This window comes from Petromyzon marinus, chromosome 20 (genome assembly GCF_048934315.1).
Source record: "Petromyzon marinus isolate PM22_M1 ecotype Great Lakes invasive population chromosome 20, UKy_Petmar_22M1.pri1.0, whole genome shotgun sequence".
Lineage (NCBI taxonomy): Eukaryota > Metazoa > Chordata > Hyperoartia > Petromyzontiformes > Petromyzontidae > Petromyzon > Petromyzon marinus.
In genome coordinates this window covers 3,902,806-3,930,221 of record NC_133686.1, presented here as the reverse complement: position 1 = coordinate 3,930,221, position 27,416 = coordinate 3,902,806, and the positions used below count along the sequence as shown (strand labels likewise).

The 27,416-nt window shown below is 46.4% G+C and overlaps 1 protein-coding gene across 2 annotated transcripts; it reads right to left on the bottom strand.

Annotated features, from left to right (window-relative positions):
- Positions 1–523: 523 nt before the first annotated feature.
- Positions 524–26,572, bottom strand: LOC116944226 (cytoplasmic dynein 1 light intermediate chain 1-like). Of its 2 annotated transcripts, XM_032957741.2 has the most exons (13): positions 26,386–26,572; positions 25,842–25,915; positions 20,122–20,238; positions 18,878–19,108; positions 12,913–13,157; positions 11,167–11,260; positions 10,233–10,368; positions 8,045–8,156; positions 7,407–7,511; positions 6,433–6,556; positions 5,940–6,071; positions 4,560–4,576; positions 524–2,875 (listed from the first exon to the last, which is right to left on the bottom strand). In XM_032957741.2, exons 1-13 carry the CDS (start codon positions 26,565–26,567, stop codon positions 2,858–2,860), a joined length of 1,587 nt encoding a protein of 528 aa, XP_032813632.2. In that variant the 5' UTR covers positions 26,568–26,572; the 3' UTR covers positions 524–2,857. The 2 variants fall into 2 exon arrangements, with proteins under 2 accessions (XP_032813632.2, XP_032813631.2); XM_032957740.2 differs by lacking the exon at positions 4,560–4,576 and having other exon boundaries at positions 26,386–26,570.
- Positions 26,573–27,416: the final 844 nt, after the last annotated feature.

The window sequence follows — 27,416 nt, the reverse complement described above, 5'->3', positions numbered from 1 at the left end:
AGCTCGTCATATAATTTGAAGCAGCTATTAGCATCTTTCGCAAACAAGGGCAACCCTCCACGTTAGAGAATGGTCCGTGGAAGTAGATTTCACATAACTACTTGCGATTCCTTTAAGTGGCCTGCCCCATTAAGTAGGGGGCAGCACTTTCCTACCTGTCCTGCCATTCAAGAGCAATGTTAATCACGTGATAAACCAATAATTTCAATTCTCACAGCAAGCATTTGCCCAAATTAAGTGCAACCTAATTTAATTGCACGATTTATTTCAGTCTTCGGTGACCGGGCTATGTCCCATCAACTCACGACACTTGAGAACCCGGTTTAATCACAGTATGGATTAGAACCCAAAATCTCGGCGGTGCAATTGGCGCTTCCCACTTTCACTCCAATAAAACTCTCAAGTGGTGACGCTGTTGTTGGCACAGTCGGGCGATGCTCCGAATTGTAACATTCAAGTGCATTTACGATGGTAAATATCTATCAGACACCCACCCAAGCAAAGGCAGCGCAACGAGAAGACGTTTGTCGTAATGCTTTATTTATTTGTACGTCTGTATTCTGCGAGCCCATTCTCCATGCTCTTATACTGCTGGGGTGTTTCCTTCTTCACGTCCCAGTCGATGGAGCAGCCTGCTTGTGTACTTTACATGTGGGAGTTCTGCACACACAGCGATGCAGACAAAGTGCTGGAAGGAGTGTCGCGAGTGGTTGGTGGAGGGGAGTGGTAGTGGAGAGGGTTTAGAAAGCACAGAGGAGAGCTGCGGGGAGGAGTTGGGGGGGGTTATGAGGACAAGCCTTAGCGCATCTATGTGCTCTGCACCGAGACTCTACACACGCCTTCACACGTGATGTACTTAAATAAAACTTGTGCTTCACTATATACACGGCCGAGCACGCAGTAGGAGAGAGAGAGAGGTCAAGTGTCTTGGGGTGGTGAGGTGGGAGACTCAGGGTTAAAAGTGGGCAAGATAGGAATTCCCCCCCCAAAAAAAAATATTACAAGAAAAAAAGCACAAATAAAAAACACACAAACACGTTTTTATCGCAGTTAAAATCGCAGCATGAGTTTCGTGACATGCACATCGCAGCACTCACGTATTTTAGAGTTTTTAAACATTTTCAAAGGCAGCCACACTCCATTAATTAAACGCATTTCATTTGCCCCTATTTATTGACTCAAGATGGAATATTTGCACTGCTCATTGGGTGCCGAAGCACTCTTCCTCATTGGCTGCCCGGCAAGGGGAACATGGACAGTTGTTTTGGAGGCTCAGATTTATTTTTATTCAGCCTTTCAATATTTCCGAGACAAAGGGACTTTTCAACCTGGCATCGTCATATGCAATGTTTTTTTGTAATTTACCTTTTGATTACAATAACGTGATGAGTGGCCATTTTCCGTCAACTGCTGGACTGTTCTCTGTTGGTGCTATTACAAGGGTCAATGGCAATCGAAATATGCCCACGTACATTTCGAAGACATCCTGAAATGTGTATCTTGACCATACAGGTCACAATCGAGGTCGCAAATTACTTGGCTTACATTAATATCGACGATGGAATTTATTCAGTCCAGTATAGAGTTTTCAGCGTGTGCTCACTTCACAAATGTGAACAATACTTCTGTTTGCACTGATTCATCTACAAATTAGGCCACTTCAGCAGACTAACAACAACCTCTATTATTCTCTCCGAATTTATTACCAGATGAAAACAAACAATACACCGTAATTAAATCTCTCAAGTTTTGGAAACGTTTCTCAAGTCAATGGAGTGGACTGCCTTCTAAGGCCCCCCTGAATGTATTTATACACAGTGCCCAACGAATCCGCAACGGGGAGACACCCTTGAAACGTCGACTCCCTCCCCCGGCGAGGCCCTGCAAAGGTGCTCGCTCGACGGACAAACGTGTGAGCGCACGTGCTTTTTGGGCCACGGGTTTCGCGGCAACTCGGCAAGCTCAACGGCTAACTTGGTGCTACAGCAATGGCTTGGAATGGCTACCCTGGGCACCCAGCCTCTAGAAACCGTCGGAGGGCTCCTTCACAAGCGTGACGCAAACGCTTTTCTGCTCGGGCGCTTGTTTGCACGCGCGCGGAACCAGTTAAACGCCTCCAGTGTCGTCGGTTGCAAGGAATTGAACTGCGTGTGCGCAAACAACATTTTCGGAGTTCGTATGCTCGTGTACAAATGCTCGTACGTACGTGTGCGTAACTTGATGATACAAGCCGATAACACAGACAAGCGTAACGCAAGTTTGTTAGAATATACACGCGAACACGCACATCTAGGTGGTAGTAAACTCATGCCCTCCCCCCCCCACTCGTGTCAACGTGCAATTAAGTGACCTGCTTTGCACACGCAGCTTAATCAAACAGCACAAACGAACCTCCGCTTTCACTTCATCACTTGAGCCCCCCCCCCCTTACCCCACTGAAATTCTTAGCCGATAAAGTACGGTGACTCGCACCCACACACCCACACAGTGACACCCGCCACACTGGACCGTTTTAATTAGCGGGGGGGGGGGGGGCTTCGACGGAGCAAGGAGGCATTATGATAGAGGCACGTCGCCATGGTTGCAAAGGTAGGTTATTTTCATCTTCTGAAAAAAGTGGTTGTCCTAGTAACCCATTTAAGACAGCAAATTCGGGAAAGGCTCGAAGATCAGGTCGCGGGGAAGGACGCGAGGTGGGGGAGAGGCAATGGTTACGGTTCAGAGGTCTGGAGGAGCGTGCGCACGGCAAGAGAGGGGATTGCTTTTCAGGAGGCGGCGTCATCGAAGTTGGTCGCTGCGAGGACGGACGTAGATTCGGACTTGCGCGCCATGCGGTCCAACTCGGCCTGGACGTCGGTCAACGCTGGCTTCGGTCCTGCGTACCGTTCCAGGGCGTGACGCGAAGAGACATGGAGCGATACAATACGTCAGGTTAATGTGTGTATGACGACGCAAGCCCTGGACTTCACGCACGTCCTATCAGCGGCATGCAAGAGGCTCGCGCGCGTGCCAAGCGGAGAGGAACATCCCTGTTCTTTACCAAAACAGCCAAATCATGCAATGACAATGATGCAGCTAGCATACAAACGGACGTTTGGAACGGGGGATAACAATACAATTCCAAAACGATGCATGGGGTTCCGTCGTCGTCAGCAAAAAGGGGGCAGAGCAGAAAATCCATCGATCTGTAGTTCTATGCTCCCACGTGAAGTGTGGCCAAATAATGGCCGACGACCCCCACGCTGTGGTGGAGGCCCTCATCCAGCAGTGGATTGACAACAATGGCTATACATTTACACTTGGTGGAAGTGTTCCATATAGGATGATAATAACTATCAAGGAAAGTCTCACCGAGTCTCAAGACTTAGAAGGGCCCGGTGTTGGAACGTTTTACTAATTACTGTTTAAGATATGTTTTACACGTGGGGAGGAATCGACAGTACCTGGAGGAAACGCATGCACACGAGGGTACAACGCACAACAGCGCGCACAGATGGATTTACGAAACGCGATTGTTTATCGCCCTCTCCAAGATGCCTTGCAGCCCATTGGGGGTCTGAGAACGTTACAAATGTCTGCGTGAACCACCAATCCTTATCTCCAAAAGCGCTGGATCACAGGACGTGCGCTACCACGCCCAACTCCGGGCCGCAGGACTTCTTTCCTCTGCATTCATTTTAAACATGATGGCAAAGGCCGTTCTTCTGGTAAAAGGTGCAGCTCTGCATTTGCTTGCTCATGCCACTGCTGGCAGAAGGGCCTCAACTTTAGGAAGTTCTAGAGTCCATTTAGAGCAGGGGTTGGCAATCTGCGGCTCCGGAGCTGCACACGGTGGCTCTTTAAGGACTGCTGTGCGGCTCTTGAAATATAAAAAGGCTCTTGTTATTTTGGTTGCTGACCCCCAATCATGGAAGTCCAGATTACCATGGAAGTCCAGATTACCGTGGAAGTCCAGATTACCGTGGAAGTCCAGATTACCGTGGAAGTCCAGATTACCGTGGAAGTCCAGATTACCGTGGAAGTCCAGATTACCGTGGGAGTCCAGATTACCGTGGGAGTCCAGATTACCGTGGGAGTCCAGATTACCGTGGGAGTCCAGTTTACCATGTGCAGGGGTCGGCAATCTGCAGCTCCGGAGTCGCATTCCGCTCATTAAGGACCATTTCATGACGTTATTTACAAAGGACTGCCCCGTATTCACACGCATTGCGGCTCTTGAAATAGTTTTTTTACCAAATTCGAAAAAAATGTCTCTTGTTGTTTTGGTTGCCGACCTCCGATCTAGAGGGCACTTAGACCTTCTATTCCATACTGGCCAGATGTCTCGGAAGAGGTGGGAATACCCACAACTTTACCCCACCACCTGCCAAATCGTTGAGCTCTTTCTTCATTCTCAATCTTCTGATAACTTAAAAAAAAAGTATTTTAAAGAGGGGGAAAAAAAACAGCTTCGAGAGTAAACGTAAGAAATGAAGCTTCATAATGCTTCTTGTAAACATCCGTCTACAAGTGTTTGCGAAAGCTGTCAGACATGCAGGCCAAAGGGCTCCGTTACAAACCCGTTTCGAGCCTTTGCCTTGCGGTGGGGGGGGGGGTGGAAGTGGAGTGGATGGGGAAGTGGGCAGAGAAAGCGGAGATTGTGACAGCAAGAAACCCAAAGGAAAAAGGGGACGTGTATGCCCGACAGTACAGCACACGGCGGCGCGGTGCAAGACACAGCACACAAACAACACGGATGTACAGCGAAAGCGTTCAAGGTGAAATACCGATTCAAGAACGAAGCTCAATGACAAGAAGATACACCATGATGCCCACCACAACGCAGAACCATGCCAGTGTTCACATGTACATGTCATTCCCGTGCGCGCATTTAAATGTCATGCCATTCTCAGTGGTTTTACCTGGTAAAATAAAAGTTCTGTTCTATTCGTTTATTATAATGATTTGCTTACCTTTCCTATACTTTCCACTGCTATCATGTTTTTTCGTATTGTTGTTGCAATGTTCTGACCCGCCCCCCTACTGGACGTCTGTGAAAAAGAGCTTCAAAGCTCATCGGATTCCTCCGGTATAAATAAATATTCTGATTCTGGATGGCTACGAGTTGCAGTGCGATTGTGGCCATGCAACCCAAACTATGGACCAGAAAGTAAACAACTTTAGTCTGCGCTCCTTCAATGGAGTTATAGCAGCACGACAAACGTGTTCCCGAACCGTCTCGTGGGCAAGCAGAGCCTCGATATTGGCATTGTCAGAGCAGATTTGCTAGATGACTGCCTCCCCACCCCAGCACGCAGGGTCATGGGAGTTATTTGGCCATACTTCACCACGCTGGTCCGTGTAGGTTTTCATTGCAGTACAGTACAGCAATGCAGTTGCATGGCCATCCAGTTATCAATAATCAAACCTACTCAACAGCAATGTGAAGCACAAGTTAAAAAATAAAATTGCTGTGAAATGTGAAAAATACTTACACAAAGAAATCTGAGTTTTTTTTTTTCTCCCAAGGCTCTCTTTTCTCTCTAGTTCATACCGTGCACGCAACGGACGCTGCATGCACTTTGCGGCCGTTGTTGGGCATCGCTTCCGAATAAATGAAACTTTTTATTTGACCAGGTGAGGCCCACTGAGCTAAAAGACTCATTTTCAGAAGCGAACTGGCCACAAATGATACCTCAATGAAGTGGCTTATTGTCACGTGTAAATTTATAGCAGCTGAATACTCCAAAAACGTATGTTTCTAAATGTGGGGGGAAAAACCGGCAGACCCAGAGAAAAATCCACGCGACCACGGGGAGAACATGCAACCCGAATATACAGGCATCATGGTCGGGATCGAACCCACGAACCTCTTGCATACCAGGTGAGGTAGTTAACATCTCGCCACCGCGGTGCCACATATAAATGAAGCCACGAACCGAAAAAGCAGGCATCCATACCGTGCTTTTTTGTGGTCCCTGGTGAACTTCCCGGTCCACCGCTCCCCCCGCCAGCTCCAACTGGCGAGCCGGCTTTCTTGGTCAGCAGGCTGTTGAAGAAGTTCGCCAACACCCCTTCGCTTGTCCCACCTCCTGCGGGAGCAAACAGAAAACACAAAGCGTGAGGCCCACAAGGCAGGTGACTCGCCGCCGAGTAATTATTTTCTCACCAAGCGTGTTAAAATTCCTGCACGGTGCTTGTATGGGTGACTACTGTGCAGAATTGTTGTGGGGACAGCAGAGGGCAGTTCAGCACAGTCCATGCTTGTACCATACTTCTATTCGCCTACATCTATTGCCTCCCACCTTCATTAACTCACACCACCCAGTGTGATGAAGTATGAATTCTATACACCTGGGGTATTCCAGGTGTGGAGCAGACAAAAGTTGGTGTGTCACAGCTACCACCTCGCATACTGCTTCCCCCACCAGTGGTTGAGATGTCAGCCCGGACCTTTAACGTTGGCGGGGTCCAGCTTCTTGTTTCCCACAGAGATGGGCGACACGCTCGCCACGTTGGAAGCCACGGGCCTAGTGGAGGCTCGGGGGGAACCACCGGGTACCCTCTGCCCAGCGTCCTGCATGCAGTGACAAGGAAATAAAACTCCTGCACTTGCGTGGATTCTGCAACGCTTTCCAAAACACACATCCATTGCGTCACCGACAAAAATTATCACTGTCCCCAGTCATCAGACATGCTTGTCCACATAAAGCCACAACTGCTTTCTTGTCCACATGTGCCATGAGGCGCAAGGCAGCAATGGCTACTATACTGATGATTCCTAACAATTATGAAACAGGTGTAGAATTATCTTATTGTCCTGCTGTTGTCCAAATATGGCCACAAGTTTGACTCTTCGTGGCCAAAAACAAGGTAGTGTGCATTATACATGGTGTTGTGCCGTCAAATAAAATACAAGGCATGGTCACAAATGCATCTTTTGCCATTAAAAAAAGTACATTTTGCACGTTATTTCTCTCTTACAGTTGCCTCTCAAATTATCCGTGGGTCGATTAACCGAATTTCAGATAAACCGTGCACGTGAAAAAAATAAGTAAAAATTACTTTACAGGCACTGGTTTCATTCCTAGCTGCTCCTTACTGTCGAGAGTCAATAACTCGGTACGCACACGATCACAAACATGTCGGCAAGTAAACCAATGACTTTAAGAAACAATAAAATGGAGACATTGCACGTTTACACCCTCATTCTATGAATGTAAACCATGTGGGTTGTTATAACCTAACTTACACAGATTTTGCATTATCGATGGTTTTTGCTTCATCCTGGTCAACTTTTTATTGCCAGAGATGATCAAAAGTTGACCATATTTGTTTGCAGCCTTCACGTAATTCGTTCCTTGTGAAGAGTTTCTCATCAATTACACAGCGCGATAGAATGCATTGAGGTGTAGAGGTTCACGCACTGCGGGCCTCCCGGAGGGAGAGGGCGACTGCTTGACGAGAAGTGACTGCTGCTTCATGAGGAACACCTGCTCATCCTCCGCACACACCTCCTTCTCCTGTACCCACTGCAGTGGCGCACGCAAGCAAACATGCAACGGACACAGGGCAGACGAGTTGAGCAATTATAAGTCTATGTAGCATCCAGGCTGTCACTAAATCACCCAGAATGCACAAGATGCAGCGTGCAAAGCATTATGCCCGAGGCCACTGGGGCATCACAGTTGGTAGTTTTTGGCTACTGCTCTCCATTTCCACACAAGCCAATTCGTCAAGCTATCATCTTTGATAGCCAGGTCGCTTCTGAAAAAATAGCTATATAGCTCAGTGAGCCTTACCGGATAAAAATTAAAAAAGCGTATTAATTTAAATAGTTTAGTTTTAATCGTTTTGAATAGTTTAAAGCGTGTAAAAATAGTTTTTAAATAGCATGGGCCCTAGTGCAAGAAATAAAATGGCATCTCCCATACAATTTCCTCCTCTCTTCGCAGCCCAACGTTGCCTGACGCCTAAGCCAATCATCCGGCCCCTTGGGTCCCGGTGCAGTTTGCACTGCCCGCATGCTCCATAGCTCCGCCACAGCTACTGCTCGTGCCCTTGCCTTCCTGACGGGTGGCTTGATGATAATGTCCTCGTACTGGTCCTCGGGCCGAACGGAAGTGAAGTTTTCGTGAAGGATGCCGATCTTCTTGTCGTTGTCCCAGCCTGCCGGGCTGCGTGGACATGTGGGGCGGGGGGGGGGGGGGGGGGAGTTCTGTGACATTCAGCCATGGCGCCACAACTATTTAACGACTCAATAATAATTTCATTTTATATAGCGTCCTTCAAGCAATTGCATCCCAACAACGCTACACATCAATTAGCCAGTCTCTTACACAGATATTACAAAACAAAACACCAATACTTAGCAAATCAAAAACTGAACGGCACCACTATGCGTCGTGTGTCATCCCTTCAAGAATTCTGCACAAATACCCTCTACTCTTTGCTTCTTTCAGTAAAGTCACGTAGGACCAAAGAGTATGGATTCCTGCAGTCATATAGACCATGGCTGGTCGGGTACACGATGGGGTTGTGTGGAGTGGAACGCACCACACCAGGCAGCCTCTCTTTTCTCCAGTGCCGTCGTTCGCACACCGCACCGGGGATTTATTTAAGGTCAAGTTGATCTAGAGGCTGCCCAAAAAGGTTCTGATATCACTCGGCACTGATGCTAGCCACGGCTTTGAATCAAACCCAGGGTGCCATATTCATAGTGCAGCGCATGAACCAATGCACTACCACTGCCTACATTCACACATACAACACGCGCGCGCACACACTGTGAGGAAGATAAGACACTGTAAACAAAGAGACAAATACGGATACAAAAAGACCGACAATGCACATAAAACGGGGCAATCAAAGCAAATGTGACAGATATGGCATGAGACAAGCAAGCAGAAACTCTCAAACCGCCAGGCAAGAGCAGACTAAGATTGGGATGGGTAGAAGATGTTTAAGGTGGCATCCAGGGTCAGATTCGGGTATGTTCCCAGGACAGCAGAGGAGACACTGTCCTTACAATAGCCCCTCTTCACTACTAAGTGGCGCTGATATCACCACAGTGCATGCCACCAGGCTAGATGCACTTTGAGGCCATGTGAAGTGTGGAAGGCTTGCCGACAGGAATTCACGGGACAGACAAAGGTGCTATGGGTTGACCGAGATGACTAGCAGATGCACCGCCTGTATTCACCAACTGTGCCAACAATCACAAGCCCCCTTGTATAGCGTTTAAGAGACTGCTGGGGCAAGTGCTATTAGCGAGTGCCTATGAAGGCCGGCACGGGACATGAGGGGTGGGTAGCCAGACCGCCTTTGTCTCCCAAGTGGCGACGTTTACACACCACATCAGGGACTCATGTCAGGCTGAGTCGATATATGGGAGGTCCAGAACCGGTTTAGATATTAGTCAACAATGTTGGTTGAGCAGAAATCGACAGCAGGTTGCGCTATGCACAACACTACCATTCACTTACAAAGATTTCCACCCCAACCCCCCCATATAGACTTCAACAGACTGTTGGGGCAATCGCTGTCAGCAAGCACATATGACGACCGGCACGGCAGGTGAAATATTGGCAACAAATTTTTTTGCTTCTTAACAAAACCGACAAAGTAAAACACGTGACAGACAAAGCATTTTTGACATATATGGCATTGGACAAGCAAGCAGACATGGTCATAGCCTCAGGCAAGAGCACACAAAAGGTTTCGATGGGTGGAGAAGAGTTGAGGTGGTAACCAAGGTCGGATTTAGATTTTAGTTTATTTATTCCTGGGACACCACAGCAGAAAAGCCTTCGTGATGGCCTCGCCGCTATAGCCGGGTGATGGTGGCGCACGCCTTTATAAAAGCACTGTGGAGGCTGTTGAGGTGAGGTTTGGTGGATCGCACAAACGTCGTGAAAATCCCTTCCCAGTGGGCGTCGAGGTGCTATACGCTGGCTCGCCAGGAGAAGACGGTACACATCAAGTAGACTAATGGTCACCTCTTTCCACCTGCACGGGGATACAGTGTTGCCCCCTTGCGCGTGTGGGATTTCTCTGGGCGCTCCGGTTTCCTCCCACTGTTTAATTGGTTAAAAACATCTTAAAATAAAAACCCAGTGCAGGACCCTCACGAACAAGAGTCATACGGCTCAGTGCGGCTTTCCTGGATAAACTAGCAAGTCGGTGAGATTGGCCGCAAATATCCAATGTGGGATAAGATGCGAATCGAGTTGCTCTTCTACGCGGTTGCTCACATGAACACAGCGTCCCTCTCCAGCACGAGGGCAGGCGTGCAGAACGGCGAACCGTACAGCCTGTGCAGGAGATACTTGTGCAGCAGATCAACGTTCTTGTCCTCCTTGAGCGACGTGTAGACCAGCGCTGCTCCGTCTGGTATGTAGCTCACGAGTCAAGGATCAAACGCACGCAGCTCTCTCTCTGCTCTCTTCATCAACACAGATTGTGCTTAAACCAAGTTGAGCCACTGCCACCCACCTGAAATTCTTTTTATCCTGACCATGGCCTAAGCGTAAGATAACAAAACACATCAATAGCAAGGTCACTGTAGCCAAATTCACATCGGTAACATTTCACGCTGAAAATAAAGAGCAAGAGTACAAGATGTATATTTAAAGACCGTGACAAGGTTATCAATTAACGACTAAACATGATAAAATAACAGTATCAGGAGCAACACACATGGCTGCATACACCACATGTCCCCCATACCACAAGCATCGCTTGGAATCACACCGGGAGACAGAAAGATACATTTATAGATTAGGGATAATAGGCAAGCCAGAGAAATCACATTGACCGCTGAAGAAAAGTGGGCTGCGATAAATTGCAATTGTACTTGCATCAATTGTAATGATGTTCAATGGCATATAATTGTCATTTCAGCTCGCAATGGTGCGGTTATTTAAATTACAAGCGACCCCATGTCTGGAGGGCAGGCCACGTCACGGGAAGAGGTGACGGCCGGCGGTCGAAGATAACAAACGCGTGGCAGCGAAAAGGAGAGGACACGCAAGAGAGAACGTGCACCGGAGCAACGGTATCGGCTCGTGTGCAGCTTCCAGATTGTTGCAATGCAAGACTGAGAGAATGGCGACAGCTCGAGGCGGCCTTCAATCAAGAGTGGTAGATTCCTGGCCGATGCCCTCCTAACCTCGACCGAAAGGATACACCGCAGGCAGAAGCGTCGCACGTGCGACTGGATGAAGTCAAAGTGCTCTTCCCTGTAGTCGTACTCCTTCTCTAACGTGCTCACCGCGTCGCTCTGCCACAGCACACAAGACAATTCATTTAGCAACGAGATGGAACCGCCTTTGGGATTGCTGCAATCCCACCCTGGGAATGCATTCCTCAAGATATTCTACATTGTTCCAGTGGTTGGATCTGTACAAGCAATAATGTTTAGTTGCTCACACAAGATCACTTTTTAACCCCTTCGTGGAATAAGATGATACATGTTTTGTCATGGAAAAGCCCGTACTGTGCACAACAAAAACAACGTGCCAGAACTCTTGGACCTAGGGCTGCATCCTCTGTTATGCAACCTCAAAACAAGCAGCATTATCATAACTGCAACGTGATTGTATCATTTGTATAGAGGTAAAGGTGCAGCCCTGCAATTGCTTGCTCACGCTACTGCTGGCGGAAGGGCCAGCGACAGAGGAACTTCAAGAGAGCTCCTCTACACCGATTCGTACGGTTGGCTACGTACGGTGCGAAAGATGTTCAACATACATACATACAGATGTCCAGAGGTCTTGGAAAAGGTGGGAGGTATACCCACACTTTACCCCATCACACACGACCTGCCAAATTATTACCTATGCTGTACCCATTAACACTGCCGAGTGGACAGATGCAGGAGGGATTGGATACACTTCATAATAAAGGTTTATTGAGTAAGACCACGAGTATAAATGTGTCGTTAACCCGTCAGCACCTGACACAGCCAACCAGTAAGGTTTACCATGTAAACAAAACGTGCCAATTAGTTACTACTTCAGCCCACCGGTGTGTTGGAGAGTAAATCCACAACAATTACAATTTGAGTAACGTGACGTTTCGCTGGTAATTACATCCAGCATCATCGGGCGATTTTGCCTTGGAAAAACTTGCCCATGCCACGCCACGCTGGGAAATGGAATGAAACCGGTGACCTCTGTATTGCAAGATCCAGGACGGTAACCATTCCAACCCGGGTAGCACTCCCGCTTTGTGTATTCAATCGATCAATTCATCTTTATTTTAGATGCCAATATCGCCCACAATAAAGTAGACATCAGTGCACGTTACCACGGAATGACAACGGTTCCAGGGGGCATACACCCAACAGGATGGAAAAAAAGAACTGCGTCAAGCCCAGTGGCTAACACCGACTGAGTAGAGTAAATTTCAACCGCGCGCAAAATAAAAGTGCGACCGAGAGCAACGAATCGCATAAGACAAGTAGTAAATACAAATGCATAAAATAAACGAAAAGTAAAGAGAGTTTCTATTTATATTTTTACAGTAAAGGCAAGTCTGTATCAATTCGCGTTACATCGAAAAGCTGATGTCGAGCCTTCGTGCAACCAGGGGCGCCACGGTGACGAGATGTTAACTCCCTTGCCTGGTATGCAGGTCATGCGTTCAATCCTGACCCTGATGCCTGTTGTACATTTGGAGCGTGCATGTCTCTCTCCCCGTGGTCGTGTGGATTTTTCTCCAGGTCCTCCGGTTTTTGCCTCCACATTTAGAATCAACATGCGTTAATTTCGTTACTATACATCTCCACACGGCGATAAGCCACTTCGTTGAGCGATCACTTGTGGTCAGATCGCTTCTGAAAAAAAGAGCTATGTAGCTTTACCTGCCAAAAATCTAAAACAGTTGTTTTTTTCTTTCAAGTTTTAATTACTCAGCCGCGCAGGGCCTCACCTTGGTGCAGACGACGATCACGGGCACGCCGAGGTTGTGCGTGAAGGTGTTCTCCCCGAGGGGCAGCACCACGCACTCGTCCGCCTCCTCGTCACCCGACAGCCCCCCGGGGCTCGTTCCGGAGCCCTGGCTCAGCAGCGCTGCGCTGGGCGGTGTTGACGCCTGCAGTGCCCCTGAACCGGATTTCCGGAGCGGCGAGCTCTCCTCCGTTTCCGGCTCGACGTAACTCTGGAATTCTCGGACGACTGCGCGAGTTGTTGCGCATGCACGCGAGACACGGTCCAACGCACACACAAACAAAGATCCCCCAGTTTAAGGCTGATAAACTGTCGCACAGTGCGACAGGGTTAAGCGCTGTGCCATCGCACCCATAAATCATACACAGAAAAGACAACGCGCGCACACTCCCCCCAAACACACACAGCAACGGCCGCCATTGGCCACTAAGCGCCGGTGACAGCACCATAGTGCATGCCACCAGGCTAGATGCACTCTGAGACTTTCAAGTCAAGTGGCGATAGCTCATTGGCAGGAGGTCAAGGGACAGACGCAGGTGTTATGGCTTGACTGACTGCGCTAACTTGTAGATCCACCAGCTGTACTCTCCATTGGGGAGTATACACTCACACACAATATAACTCACATCCGCACAAGCACTCTAATAACAAACGTAAATATCCCAGACATAGCTTCCATAGGCTCCTGGGACAAGTACTATTAGCGAGCACCTATTAAACCCACCACAATGCAGACGCGGGGGTGATGTGGCCAGTAACCACGCCAAGCCACATTTGCTTTTCCAGTTACTGATGTTGACACATCGCAACAGGTACTCATTTAAAGCCAAGTTGGTCACGGAGAAGCCCAAAATTGCTTTGATATCACTCGCCGTTGATACGAGGATGTAAGCCATGGCCAGCAATGGAACTCAGGTGGCTGGGTTCGTAGGGCAGTGTGCTAATTTCTGCCCCAAAAAACACACATCAATGGACAGGTAAATGCACACATAAATTAAACGTCTGCACCTGTACATTCACAGGTGATAGAAATGTTATCAATTCAGTAACTCCCCCAACCTTGAATATTTAATTGTCCTGATTCAGGTCAAGATTCGACCCAAGAATCGATGCAATTTTTGACCATTTAGTTTTATTAAAAAAATCTCATGTAGTCCATGTCTATTGGAGAGTTTGGTTAATGCTGCACAAGCCAACAACTAACATTTTCCTGCATTTTGCATACAATGTAAACAACGGATTCTCTCACACATACATCCGGTTCAATTTATGCACCATGAGTTTAAGGCTCAATTTAAATTCAAGAACTATGACATGCCGAATACATACTTTTCACTCGGCTTCCCCTTAAACGCTCTTTCATACAGTACAACAGCAGGGCCTGCTCATTTTCAGTTTGTGACGAACTCGAGGCTTACGGTAACAACAGTTTTAATGACATAACAGCACACCAGGCCGGTGATGCTTTGTGTAAACAGTGGACACTACACCTCCAGCACCCATAACACTTTAATAATAAAAAAACTATGCAGCTCCTGGACGTAGGCATTGGGATCAGGTGTATCCATGTGAGAGCGAGACCAAATGCACTTGCACTGCCGCACGCACGGAAGTAATAAGCAAGCGGCAATACCGGCACACGAAATGAATTGAATTTAGTTTTTCACTCAATTTCAGAAAATGTTGGTTCCGTGGATAAAAATGTAAGTTTAATTCACGTGTGATGAGCATTCTTTGCAGGCCGTATAAAAGGTGAGCCACGAGTGTGAAACGAGAAACGCAAGCCTACAACACCTTGTTGTAGGCTTGCGTGTCAATGGATTCTTAAATCCACGCAGACAATTTTGTGTCAGCCCCCTTCATATCCTTAGCAGGCTTTTTCCAGACTCTTTGGTTTCCTCCCATATGCAAAAAGAGCAATAACGGTACTGGCCAAAACATCACAATACTGGACCCCTCCTGAAAAATATTCTCGAGGCTCAGCGAGGCTTCACTCTTCTATTATCGCGGTCATTTTGGCCATCAGGGCATGACCGTTTCCATTCCCGATATCTCGTTAAAGTCATATTTCTACTTCTCCCTCTCTGTCTGTCTGCGTCTGTGCGTCTTTCAGCCGAGACAGGCATTCCCGGATAAAGATATACATTTTTTTTAAAACTATTCTTCTTCCGAGACCATTCTCTGCCATGATGGTGGAGCACTGCTAAGATGCGACCGTTTCGAATAGAAATGCGTTCATATCGTGGCATGATGCCGATAGAAAGCACAATACCAGAAAAAAAATCAAGAAATGGACCCGCAGCAGCAGCAGCGTGCATTCTGAAAGGAGCCGGAGAAAGGAGCCCGTTCTTGGCGAGAGCTCCAGTCTGGTTTTGTTAAGCCAACGGTTTTCGTTTTAAACAAATAAAAATGCACGGAATAGAAAGCAGACATTCACACCAGTGCATTGTCCTTGCATGCGGACTTGGCATCGAGGAATGTGCACCCGGTTGGGGGACTTGGGATCCTAAACACAGAGCTGCTGTTGTACTATGCCCCGACTCAATGATGTTTACCTGATGACAGTAGTTGCATGCAAAACAGTGTAACCTCGAAACAACTGGGCAAATTCGTGGCTGGGAGTGCCCCCAATATATTAGTTATCCAAACAAAACCCCGTAATTTTTTATTGAAACCAACTTTCGTCCATCGACAACTTGGAATGTTATTTACATTGCTTTTAATATTTTAATAATCTACAATACGAAAATAAATTCCACTGAAACCCCCAGAAAATTACGCGTTGATTCTGGAACGCACACACACATGCTCCAGCAGGTCTTGCACAGTACAGTACTAGGCTGGGACTGCTCTGAAGCGTGACGTTTCTCCTCCGTGTAGAGATGCAGATAGCAACCGCCTCTGTTATCTACATTCTCAAAATACCCCCACTTTTTACAATTATAGAGGACTCTCCCCCCCCCCAAAATGCACGTTATGTGCGGGACGCCGTATATCCACCTACGTCATATATATTTTTTTTTTGACGTATGTATATGTAACAAGGGTGCCAAAAAAAATGTCGAAGCTGTGATAGAATATCGAGTCTGTAATTTAACAATCACCCATCATAACCAGAAAAGAAAGGCAGGCCAGGAAACCATACCTTTCACACAAGATGCAGAAATGTGTAAAAACCGCACAGCCCTTTGCCCGTATGCAACAACAACAAAACCAGTCAGCATCTCTCGAAGAGGGTCATAGGGGTCCTCTTGTCTTAGATCAACATCTAACTAAATTGGATTAAACGTGACCAGACAACAGCAGCAGTGATGCAGTGACCGTTTTTTTATATATCACAATTAGGACCCTTCAGTACGGTTAAGTCACCAATTCTGACTGCTTCTAAGCCTGCCTCTGGGAACCATATATGGGATACCACATACAGTTCGCAGAGGCACACTTTGTAACCATATATGGGATTCCATATGGGACTCCTGTAACACCGTGGTAAATTACCAATGTGCACTATACAAAACGAGGCTCAAACAGCACCTGAATAACACGAGGACAAGTCAAGGCGACAACAATGCTTATCACAACAACCTTTACATCAACGTGAAAAACCCCAACATCTCTCCACAAGCACGCACACACACCAGCACATCCTGCATGGCACACATTCTTAAAATAGAGCAACTTGGATGTGAAAATCTGCCACAACGTCACCAACTTTTTTTTAATAGCCTTTTGTCAATCAACTTCTGGATCAATGTCTAACCAGACCGTGATGGTCAGGGGGGGGGGGGGTTACTTGACCATACTTTACCATGCCATTTAATGAAAGTTGAAGGAGGGGGGGAGATGCCAGAACCATTTCAGATATAAACTCATTGGTGATGTTAGTCATGGCTAGGAATTAAAAGCTCTGAGTGGCCGGATTAATTGTACAATAAGCTAACCACTCCCCGAAACCAACATGGTACAACTGTTAACAAGAGCTGGAAAATAACAATTAACTGCCCAAGCGATGAAATTTACTTATCGTGATTTGGAGTGGTGGGGTGATTCGATTCAAGATTCAATACTTTTCTTTTATCTCGTGTTTATCTTCTTATTTGCTTTCTCCTTCTAGCACTCGCTTGTAGATTTGTTCCCTCACATGAGCATAAATGTAACAAGAGCATATGATATTATTGGTTCTTTCGGTAAAGTCACGTTGAAGGGAAACAATAAAATATATATAACAATAAAATTCTCACGACGTTTCGACTGCAACACAAGCAGTCATCATCAGCTTGTGTTGCAGTCGAAACGTCGTGAGAATTTTATTGTTTTATATATATTTTATTATTTTATTGTTTCCCTTCAACGTGACTTTACCGAAAGAACCAAGAATATGAATCACTGCAGTCACGAAAGCTTTAAATAAAAATAAAAGAGCATATGACTTTTGGGTAATTTTCAAAAAGATAACATTCAATTGTCACGTGCCTAATTCCATGTGTGTAGCATGAGTATAAGAATGTTATTTTTTTATCAACTAATGCAGCACTGCATGCAAAGTTATAAACGCCCGATTAGCACGGTTGGAGACGTACGGTGCGAAAGAAGTTCACACATCCCTGCACTAAAAGTTTACTGCAAAAAAAACCTCGCTGATAGCATTACTTTGCCTTTCAAACTAGAAAAGCAAGGACACCATCGTAGGCACAACTCTTTATGCATTTTTATAATTTGGCGTAAATTAAAAGCTGCCAAACTACAGCACCCTAAAGGGACAACATGCCAGCAATCAATTTGGGAAGACAACAGAAGACTTAAAACTAGAATTGCTGATGCATGAAGAAAAACAACTCGCACTCGTTCGTGATCAGGGCACCAAGACATTTATTATGGTGAATGCCGATATTTTAATGTGTATATTGAATTTATAAAAAATAGCATTAAATTTTCCTAATTTCCATGAGCAGCTCCGGTTGACAAAACCATATGCCAGTGCTGCGTATTCTCAATGTCAATTGCAAATTCAGATCTGAGCGCCCACGTGATAATGTGGTCAACGGCTTTGAATTTGCAGCCCAAATCTGTAAAGAATACAGCAAGGGTATTTAATCACTCGTGCTGGCTCATGACTGCCTTGGCATCTTACTCCCATTTTAGCAAAAAAAGCCCTTTCTGTCCAATTTGGGCAAAAGTCCACCACCTTTAGACTGCAGATGCAAACACTGTGGGGAGATAATGCTGCCAACCCCACAGCACCCCCACACATCAGATTGCCCAACACATCACAGCAGGCATGGGCGCATAACAATTAAGCGATTGATTAAGTTACGATAAATGAATCATTCTTTACACTCAAGATGCAAGCATCGAATCACGAGTCTTTCAAATGATTATATACTGTACCATATTTTCCATCATCATAGCATTTATAATAAGAATAAATAGTAATAATGGCAAGTTTTTAATTTGCATACGCAATAGTGTACAAGACAACATAAAAAGGCAGATAATACAAAAAAACAGTGCTCAACAAAAATTCATCGATCCTTCGATTAGATTGTTACCGCATAATCGTGACTATTCATCAAAGCTTAGTCGACCTAGGAGAGGCTCAGGACTCATTGAGATATACATCACTGAAGTTAGGCACGGCAAAGAATCAAACTCATGTCACCAGGTTCGTAGCACGGCATGTTAACCACTACGCCATTGCTTCCCCAACAATGACCAAGACAAAGATCCCCTGTATAGCCTCAACAGACTTTTGGAGCAAGTGCTACGAGAGAGCATCTGTGAAGGCCGGCGCTGCACACGAGGCGGGAGGTGGCCAGCACCACACCCGGCCGCCTTTGCCCCCCGGGTAATGATGTTTACACATCGCACCAGGTACTCATTTTAAAGCTATACAAAGACACACATGCAGACGCTGAACTCGCACGCAGGCACACGCGCGGGGCACTCACGCTTGTTGTCCATGTCCCTGCGCTCATCCACCGGGATCTTGAGGCTGTCGAGGTGCCGCCTCAGCACGCCGCTCCACTTGTGCAGCGCGTCCACGATAAGCCACGGCCGCGCCAGGTCGGCCACGAGCAGCGTGAGCGAGTCGCGCGCGCTCTCCCGCGTCATCGCGAAACGCAGCAGGCCGCTGTGGTACTCGTCGCCGTCCAACACCCACACGTTGCAGCGGGCGTGGTCTACAGGGAGGCCACGACAACGGCCATGAGCACGCGCCGCTCGTTTGGGCCCTGCGCCAGCAAACGGCGTGGCTGTGTAATCAAACCTGGGACGGTTGTGGTGCTGGCCCAACCGATTCCTCGTGTGCAGATCTAGACTTAGCCGGCGCCCGCCAATACCAACAGCCAAACACCTTGTCTTGAAGGCAAATTCAGGGGATCTTTCTGTTTTGAGCGTGTGGTCGCAAAAGCCTACGTGTTAAACTTTGTAGTTCTATAGCCTACAAACTGTTGGGGCAAGAGCCGATCGTGAAATGTTTTGGATTATTTGCTGGCGTAACAGTAACAATGTACACTGCTAGATGAAGGCCTCCCAACACCATCTCAGTCATGGGGGATGTTTTGACCATATTTCATCATACTGGCCAGTATGGGTTGGTGAAGAGGGGCGGCGGGCACCCAGGACAGGATCAGATACGACTCGCCACTGATGTTAGCCGTGGATGAAAATCAAACCCATGTCATCAGGTTATTGGAGGAGTGCGCTTACCAGTGCCACCGTTCCATCCGCACAGGGACAAGAGAATAAAAAGCCTGGCCCGTATTTGTGCCGGCCAGCCATTCGCCAGTCCTTTAGACTCGTGGTTCCGTCCATCTTTCTTGCCATGGCGGCGGGATGTTAATTACTTCGCCTGATGTACAGGAGGTCGTGGGTTCGATCCAAACCCTGACATCTGTATATCTGGAGTTTGCATGTCTCTCTGCCCATGGTCGTGTGGATTTTTCTCCAGGTCCTCCGGCTTTTGCCTTCACATTTAAAATCAACGTGCTTTCAGATTATTTGGCGCTGCTATAAATTTCCACGTGATAAGCCACTTCGTTGAGCTATAATTTGTGGTAGCCAGGTCGCTTTTGAAAAAGAACGAAACAGCTGAGTGGGGCCTTATCTGCTGAAAAAAAATATTTTTCCTTTATTTAGTTTTCATCAGCGGGCAAAGTAGTGGTGCGTGGATCAGTGGTGGGGGATGCGCTACCATCGCGGTCCTCGTCGTGCACGCTCAGGTAAAGGTACTCGAGGCCACGGCCCTTGCGAGCCTCCTCCACGCCCTGCAGCTTGGCCACCAGAGACGTCTTCCCAGAGCCATCCTCTCCTGCAGACACAGGAAACATGGGCAGGGAGGACAGGGGGAATTTGTGAATGTGCAATCGCAGGGACACGGGGAAGAAGGGAGATGCGGAGGCACGAGAACACGGAGATGTTGGACAAGGGGAAATGGGTGCACGGACTCACAGGGACATGAGGACAAGGGGCAGCCATGGGGTACGGACACGGGGACAGAGGGACACGGGAGAGGTACAAGAACACGGGGACAAAAAGACGGGGGTACATTTGGGCACCGAGACAAGGGAGGGGAGCATTGACAATAGAATCAGAAAAATATATAATTCGATTGTCAATTATTCTGGTCATATTATACATATAAATGATGTGCTAATGTTAGGTTAACATTAAGAGAGTGAACAATGAACCAGAATGGCAGCAGGGGAGAAACTACAGAAGACTGTAATGGGAGCGGTGTGGCTCCAGAGACAAGGTCACATTTTTTCTAACTCATTTGTCTCACGATGTTTCCTGTTCATGTTTGCACAGTTGTGTTTGCTACTTCAGCATACATTTCCACACACGCTAAATAATCGACTCTGAAATGCACGATGCACTGCACGTACCGTGAGCATAATAATCGATTTCATAATTCAATCGATGCATCATTACTTGCCGAGTCATATAATCATGTCGGCTACAGCCTCGAAGGCAAGCAAAGCACACACAAGGCATATCACTGTTGATATCTGCTATTATATGGCAACGCTTAACGTTTTGTGGTCAATGACAATCATTTCTGATTTAAAGCAAATGGCCAGAGGGAATGGAAGCTATACACTAAAAGTTCATTTCAGGCTAACCTAAATTGGCTGTGGCCTAACCCACTTGGTTACAATGCAGGTCACAATTGTTTTTACATTACAGGACTATTAGCAGAGACCTCCCATGAACACAATGGGTCTATGACAATCATGCTCATAACATCGCTCAAGAAAACTGTAACAAGCCAAAGCATGATAATTATTTCCATTATAGCAGTTTTTATTGTATTTTTGTCCACATTAAAGAATATCTGGTATTGGCAGGACATAAATGGTCTATAATTGCAGAACGTATCCTTTACATTAGTTCACGCACATTACGATTGTTTTAATCGGATTCAAAGGCAGCCGTCCAAGATTAAAACTTGGCCAAATACATAAGCAGATGATGGGGTTATGAAATGAACCTGCCTGGCAAAAATGTCAAATGCAATCAAGGAAAGCCCCTCACCAGCTGTCTAAGGAATGTAATGACTTAGTACACCTCTGCTTTTGTAACATGTAACAAACATTTGAATCTAAGACCCGCGTCTTACATTAATACACCTGGTGAGAATGAAAGCCCTGGCCTGCAAACCAGGTTAAGGGGCCGCCCATAAATGACGTCACGGCGTCACAAAAAGTCAGACCCCCCTCAAATATGACGTCACAAAGCTCTGCCCCCCCCAAAAAAAACATGCTTCAAATCGCTGTAAACTGTTGTCATTTTAGTGCGTATTAAATGTGCTGCTGCACTCTGATGTTGTAGGAAAAAACATTGATCAAAAATATATATTTAATTAAGTAGGACGTGGTGTCTATTTTTATTTAAAGTTAAGCATTTTGATGTGACGTCACATTTCTCAACCCCCCCCCCCTCGTCACACATCGTCACAAATGTCTGACCCCCCCCCCTCCTAGGTGCGTGACGTCATTTACGGCCCCTAAGACAGTAGGGAGTGTGCGCCGCACTCATGACGAAGAATGCGATCAGGATCAATAGGAGAAGTGCCATTACTAAATCTGCGGCCGCCCGAGCTCAAGGCTATCATTGAATTACGTTGACCAACCTTAGATCAGTGCAGATATCTACAGTACAGTACATTGCAAGATACATACCATTGTTAATCCACTTCTGGATGAGGGCCGCCTCCTCAACCAGGAGTGGATTTCTGGGGATTATTAGACTATGCTTCACTGCGTTGGTCAGAGCAAGCTGGTAGAGGTGGGCAGCATAGAAGTAGAGCACAACGGATTTTGCTGCACTGCTGACAAGCACGTTAGCACAGCCCCGCAGTCACCTATGATTACAAGTACTATCCAGGCACTATTCAGCCTCAATTAGACCTAGCTTTCGAGGTCTGATGGGATCAGGCGTATTCCAGGTAATATGGTCCGGCTGGTATACTACGTGTGTGAGTGTTTATAAAGCTGCACCTTCGGGAAGGCAACGAAACGAGCTTATAATAAACGTACTACCCCACTGTGCGCGACCGTGCGGCATATTAAGTGATTGATCACTTTGCATGCCGCGAACAGTTTTTTTTTCCGTAGGCAAGGGGCCACGCCTGATATTCCAGAAACGAATGGGCTGGCTGACGTGTGTCCACAGCACACCGCACACACTTGCATTCGTAGCCCTTACACGGCGCACTGGGGTCAAGTCGTTTTTATAAAACACTGTTTCAAGGAACCTGACAGTAAACGGGTCGACCTATGTTAAATGCGACAGCTGCTTGTGCAATAATTGGCACGTGCGTCGAGAGGGGCTGCCTGTCAAAAAACAACCGCAGAAAACTGCTGAATTCCACAAAATGGCCATCAAACAAAATTATAATTACAATGGCGTAAGGTAATGTGAGCTCCAAGCGTTCACCCTTGGCTGTAGACGACCCATGACAACAGTACTATTGTCAACACTGTTCCGCACAATACTATCAAGTCACTGCAAAACTGCTTCATTGCTATAAAGACTTAAATGACTATCCTTTATTTTATCATGCGGGAGCACAGCGAGATTCATTGCCATAATGAAGACCTGGGAAACTATAGAAATAAAACCATATTTGCAATATCACCTTATCTTCATTTAACTTTCAAACGAGCTCACCAGATCATAGAGTAATGCAAATACATAATCATTTCATATGGCACCACACCCAAACAAGGAGTGACGAACATCCGTGAAAACAACGTGTTATTAAAGACAAATATGCATATAATTATGCAATTTTCTCCCTGTTTTCATATTATTTGCATGACAGTAAAAGCTCACTGTAACATTTTTATGGGAAGTAGTGATATTTTGAAATAAAGATGTGGGACAGTGTTAGTCAGGAAACAATGGGTGTAATAAAGTCAATAAGGGACGTTAGATATGGGGAAATGCACAGAGGGGGAACAATGACATGAGGCTTCACTGTACCCCAAGTCTAACAACACATTCTGTAAATGATGAGAAACAAGGACAGAAAAGAGTTCGATGGCTGGAAGAAAATGAACAATGATATGCGCAAACGGATTCTGACCATAACTAAGGTCCCTCCCATCATGCCTTCCATGGCACATGATATCAGCGAACTGCGAGTATAATTCACACAGCCTTTAACTCAGGTTTCTCCCTTGGAAGAGACTGACTGTGAATCAATCGGCTCCCGAAATAAATATTGCAAATGAAAACATGACAGTGCTCCAATGGAAACAACTAAAATTAAGACAACTTTCAACATCCATAAGAGGTTTTTATGGGTTAGATTACGTAAATATATAAATGTGTCGTTAAAACACGCCACCACCCAACACAGCCAACTAGTAAGGGTTGTCACTTAAACAGAACGTGGCCAATTCGTCACTGGTACAGCACACCGGTGTATTGGAGAGCCAAGCCACAACATTTACAAACTGAGTATGACGTTTCGCCAGTAATTACAACCAGCTTCAACAGGCGTCAGCCAGATTTGCTTTCAGCCATCGGACTGTCGCCTGATGAAGCTAGTTGTAACTGGGTTCATGGCAAAGTATTGTTTTATGCGTTATATTATTCTGTCATGGTTAAATGGTTTGTTTACTGTTATTTCCGTGCTTAATTTGTTATGTTTGTTTAATAAGTTTGATATTCTAGTACTGTTGGTGATGCAGGAAATGCTCTAACCCGCACACCACTCTTTAGTCAGTCTGCAGCTTGATGGTATGCTATTCTATTTAAGTGTTAATAATGATACAAAGTTGGTTTAATGGTTTATTTAATGGCTTAACAATTGCAATGTGAATACGTTAATGGTCTAACTTAAAGCTACCACGATTGCCTTCATGCAGCTCGTTACATTAAGGTTTAATGATTTGTGTCGTGATGTTAATTGCTTGTCTCTTACACTATTTTCTGGTGGTATGGATTATGTTACAAAATGGGTGAATTAGTGTAATGCTACTGTTGGTGAATCACAAAGTAATCTCACCAAGCACCAGCCTGCTCTTGTCTATGGGGAGCTGCGAGGTTGCCAGGAGATGGCAGTATGGCTATGGATTCTGCGAGGAGCTTTGAATGTTATCCACACGTAATTATGGCAATATCCCATCAATTGCACAGTCCTCATTAAATCAACTAGACTAGGAAGTCTCATGTGGCTCTTTAAGGACTGCTTCGTGACCCGTTATTAATTAAGGACCACCGTCTCTCGTATTCACCACGCATTGCTGCTCTTAAAATATTGCGGGTTTTTTTTCTTACCGAATTCGACAAAAAAATGGCTCTTCTTGATATTCTATTTTCCAATCTCTTAACTAAACAAACATCCCAATGCAGGAACACCCTGAAAGAGTCTTCAGACTCATTGAGCCTTTGCTGGACAAACTAAGATAAATAAGTAGTCTAATTTGTACATTTTTTATAAGTTGTTGATGAGCTGCATAATGTTTGTTTAACTTTATGTTGAATGATTGAATACAAATTCTAATGTGGATTTTTGGTGCAGTGTCTGATGTTGGGCAGCTGAGAGCAATGCTGCAAAATCGGTTCTTGCAATAAACGGTCCCACATCTATGACCACCGCCTTCACCAACCCACACTTACCAGTGTGAAGTATGGTCAAAGGACTCCCCAAAACCTGCACGGCACGTGGAAGCCTTAATCCAGCAGTGGATTGACAAACGGAGTATGTATATATATCTGAAGGATGTAATGGTTGGTTGTGTAGGATGATGGCGAGTTTTATATTACTTCTCTTTTAATAAGTGCAGCCAGAACTGTCCAGCATTTGCGTGTGGTAAACGGCCGGTGTTGTTGGGAGGCTCATCGGCGTGGATGACTTCACCTGCGCGACAGTCAGCCAGCCAGCAAAACTTTTGTCTAATATAATATCCAGCATTAGAGGAGTATAACATTCGTCGTCAAGTGTCAATGTTATCACGCTACACCATGATGCTCACTGAAAATTTTGTTACTAAACAAAAATCGCTGATGCCATTTAATGCAAAAAAATTTCCTTTATTTAACGCTTAATAAAAAAAAATCCACGATAATTCTGATATTAAACAATCGATTTGTTATCGTGAGGTACAGCAACAATCCCTCAACCTACACCACCACGCTCTTGCCTAAAGCTGCTTAATGATGAGTTAAGAGTTTCATCGTTTACACTGCATAATTAAGTCATTAAATAATAATGTAAATGTAACATTAAACAGTAATCGTCAAAACGCGCCCACCGCTGCAGTGCCTCCGCGCAGCCCGAGATAGTTGTTCGCACGGCTTGTGCGTGGAACCAAATGTTCCGTTACCTGGCCATTTCATAGCAATTGTAATCACGGAGAACATCGTAACGAAGGTAAAATCACGAGGGGAATTCCTCACCCAGTACCACCACGTTCCTGCCCGTGGGCAGCTTGGAGCGGGAGCGGCTGGACACCTCGCTTAGGATGGAGAGCCTGCGGGCAAACGAGAGCCATAGCCGCCCCCACCCACCCACAGCTCAAGTCAGCCACAGGCCTCACCATCACCACTATCACAGCAACACATCCATCGGCATCATCATCATCACCGCATTCACCCTCACACCGCCAAATAATTACCCATTACAGTCATGTAGGGTATGATGCTGTTTAAAGTGAGCACCCTAGAAGGCCAGCACCACCATCACCATCATCACCACCACCACCCTCATCACCCTTCACCATCACCACTCCTCGATACCATCACCATTTATTTGTCAGGCTGCTTGCTGGGGTATACTGCACGGATGCCGGCACCACCACCACCAACCTCCCCACTAATAACAACAACAACCTCACCCACCCACCACTGCACAGTAGTACACACAACCATTTTCTGCCACCGCCGTCACCACAACAACAACATCATCATCAGCAACAACAACAACCGCTCTTCCTCGTCTCACCACAGGTTGTGTCCGCCCTCCTCCTCCTCGTCCTCGTCTCGGCCGCCTCCGTTCATCTCGCAGAGAGACGCCGGCCCAACCCGGGGCAACGCCTCGCCTGGCGCCGACATCTTGGATGGGAGGAGCGGGCGGGGGGGGGTCTGAGGATGGTTGAGGGAGGTGGTGCGGTGCGATGACGTCATGTTATCTGTTGCCGGCGTGACGTCACGGAGGGGCGGGTTGTTTAAAACCAGCCCCCCCCTCCTCCCCCGATACTCTTTGTTCCTTTCGGTAAAGTCACGTGGGTGGAAAAAATAATAATAGTTCACGACGATTCGGTCGTCATCAGATTGCGATCGTCATCAGATTGCTTGTGTGGCGATCAAAACGTCGTGATCTATTCTTATTATTGTTTTCAACCTACCTGAAGATTATGGATTAGTGCAGTCACGAAAGCTTCAAATCAAGATTAACCCCCCCCCACCCCTTCACGTCATTTTAACACGGGGGGGGGGGGAGGGGGTAGATCGCGTAAATATATAAAATGTGTCGTGAAACCAGCCACCACCCGACACAGCCAAGTATTCAAATTGTAAATGTCGTGGATGAACTCTCCGACACATCGGTGGGCTGAAGTAGTACACTACACTATACACTACTATTCACCTACACGTCACTACTATACACTATACTAGTAACATACATCACTGACTGTGTCGGGTGGTGGCGGGTTTAACGACACATTTAGACATTAACGCGATCTAACCCCCCCCCCAAAACCCCTCTATTATGGATGTTAAACAGCCAATTAGGGGGCCGTTCATAAATGACGTCACGCGATTTTGGACGATTTTTGACCTCCCCCCCTCGTCACACGGCATCACAAAAAGTTAGACCCCCCTCAAATATGACGTCACAAAGCTCTGCCCTCCCCCCCCCCCCAAAAAAAATTCCATTTTGAAAATAAAACGTGCTTCAAATCGCTTTAAACTATTGTCATTGTAGTGTGTATTTAATGTGGCGCTGCACTCTGATGTTGTAGGAGAAAACAT

Bases quoted from the DNA above. Each gene is read 5' to 3' on its own strand.
- LOC116944226 (XM_032957740.2), bottom strand. From the start codon at position 26,567: ATGACGTCATCGCACCGCACCACCTCCCTCAACCATCCTCAGACCCCC. The intron at 19,109-20,121 runs GTAGCGCATCCC...GCCTCCCTGTAG, and splicing joins GCACGACGAGGACCGCGATG to ACCACGCCCGCTGCAACGTG. The intron at 13,158-18,877 runs GTGAGTGCCCCG...CAACTCGCGCAG, and splicing joins CAGGGACATGGACAACAAGC to TCGTCCGAGAATTCCAGAGT.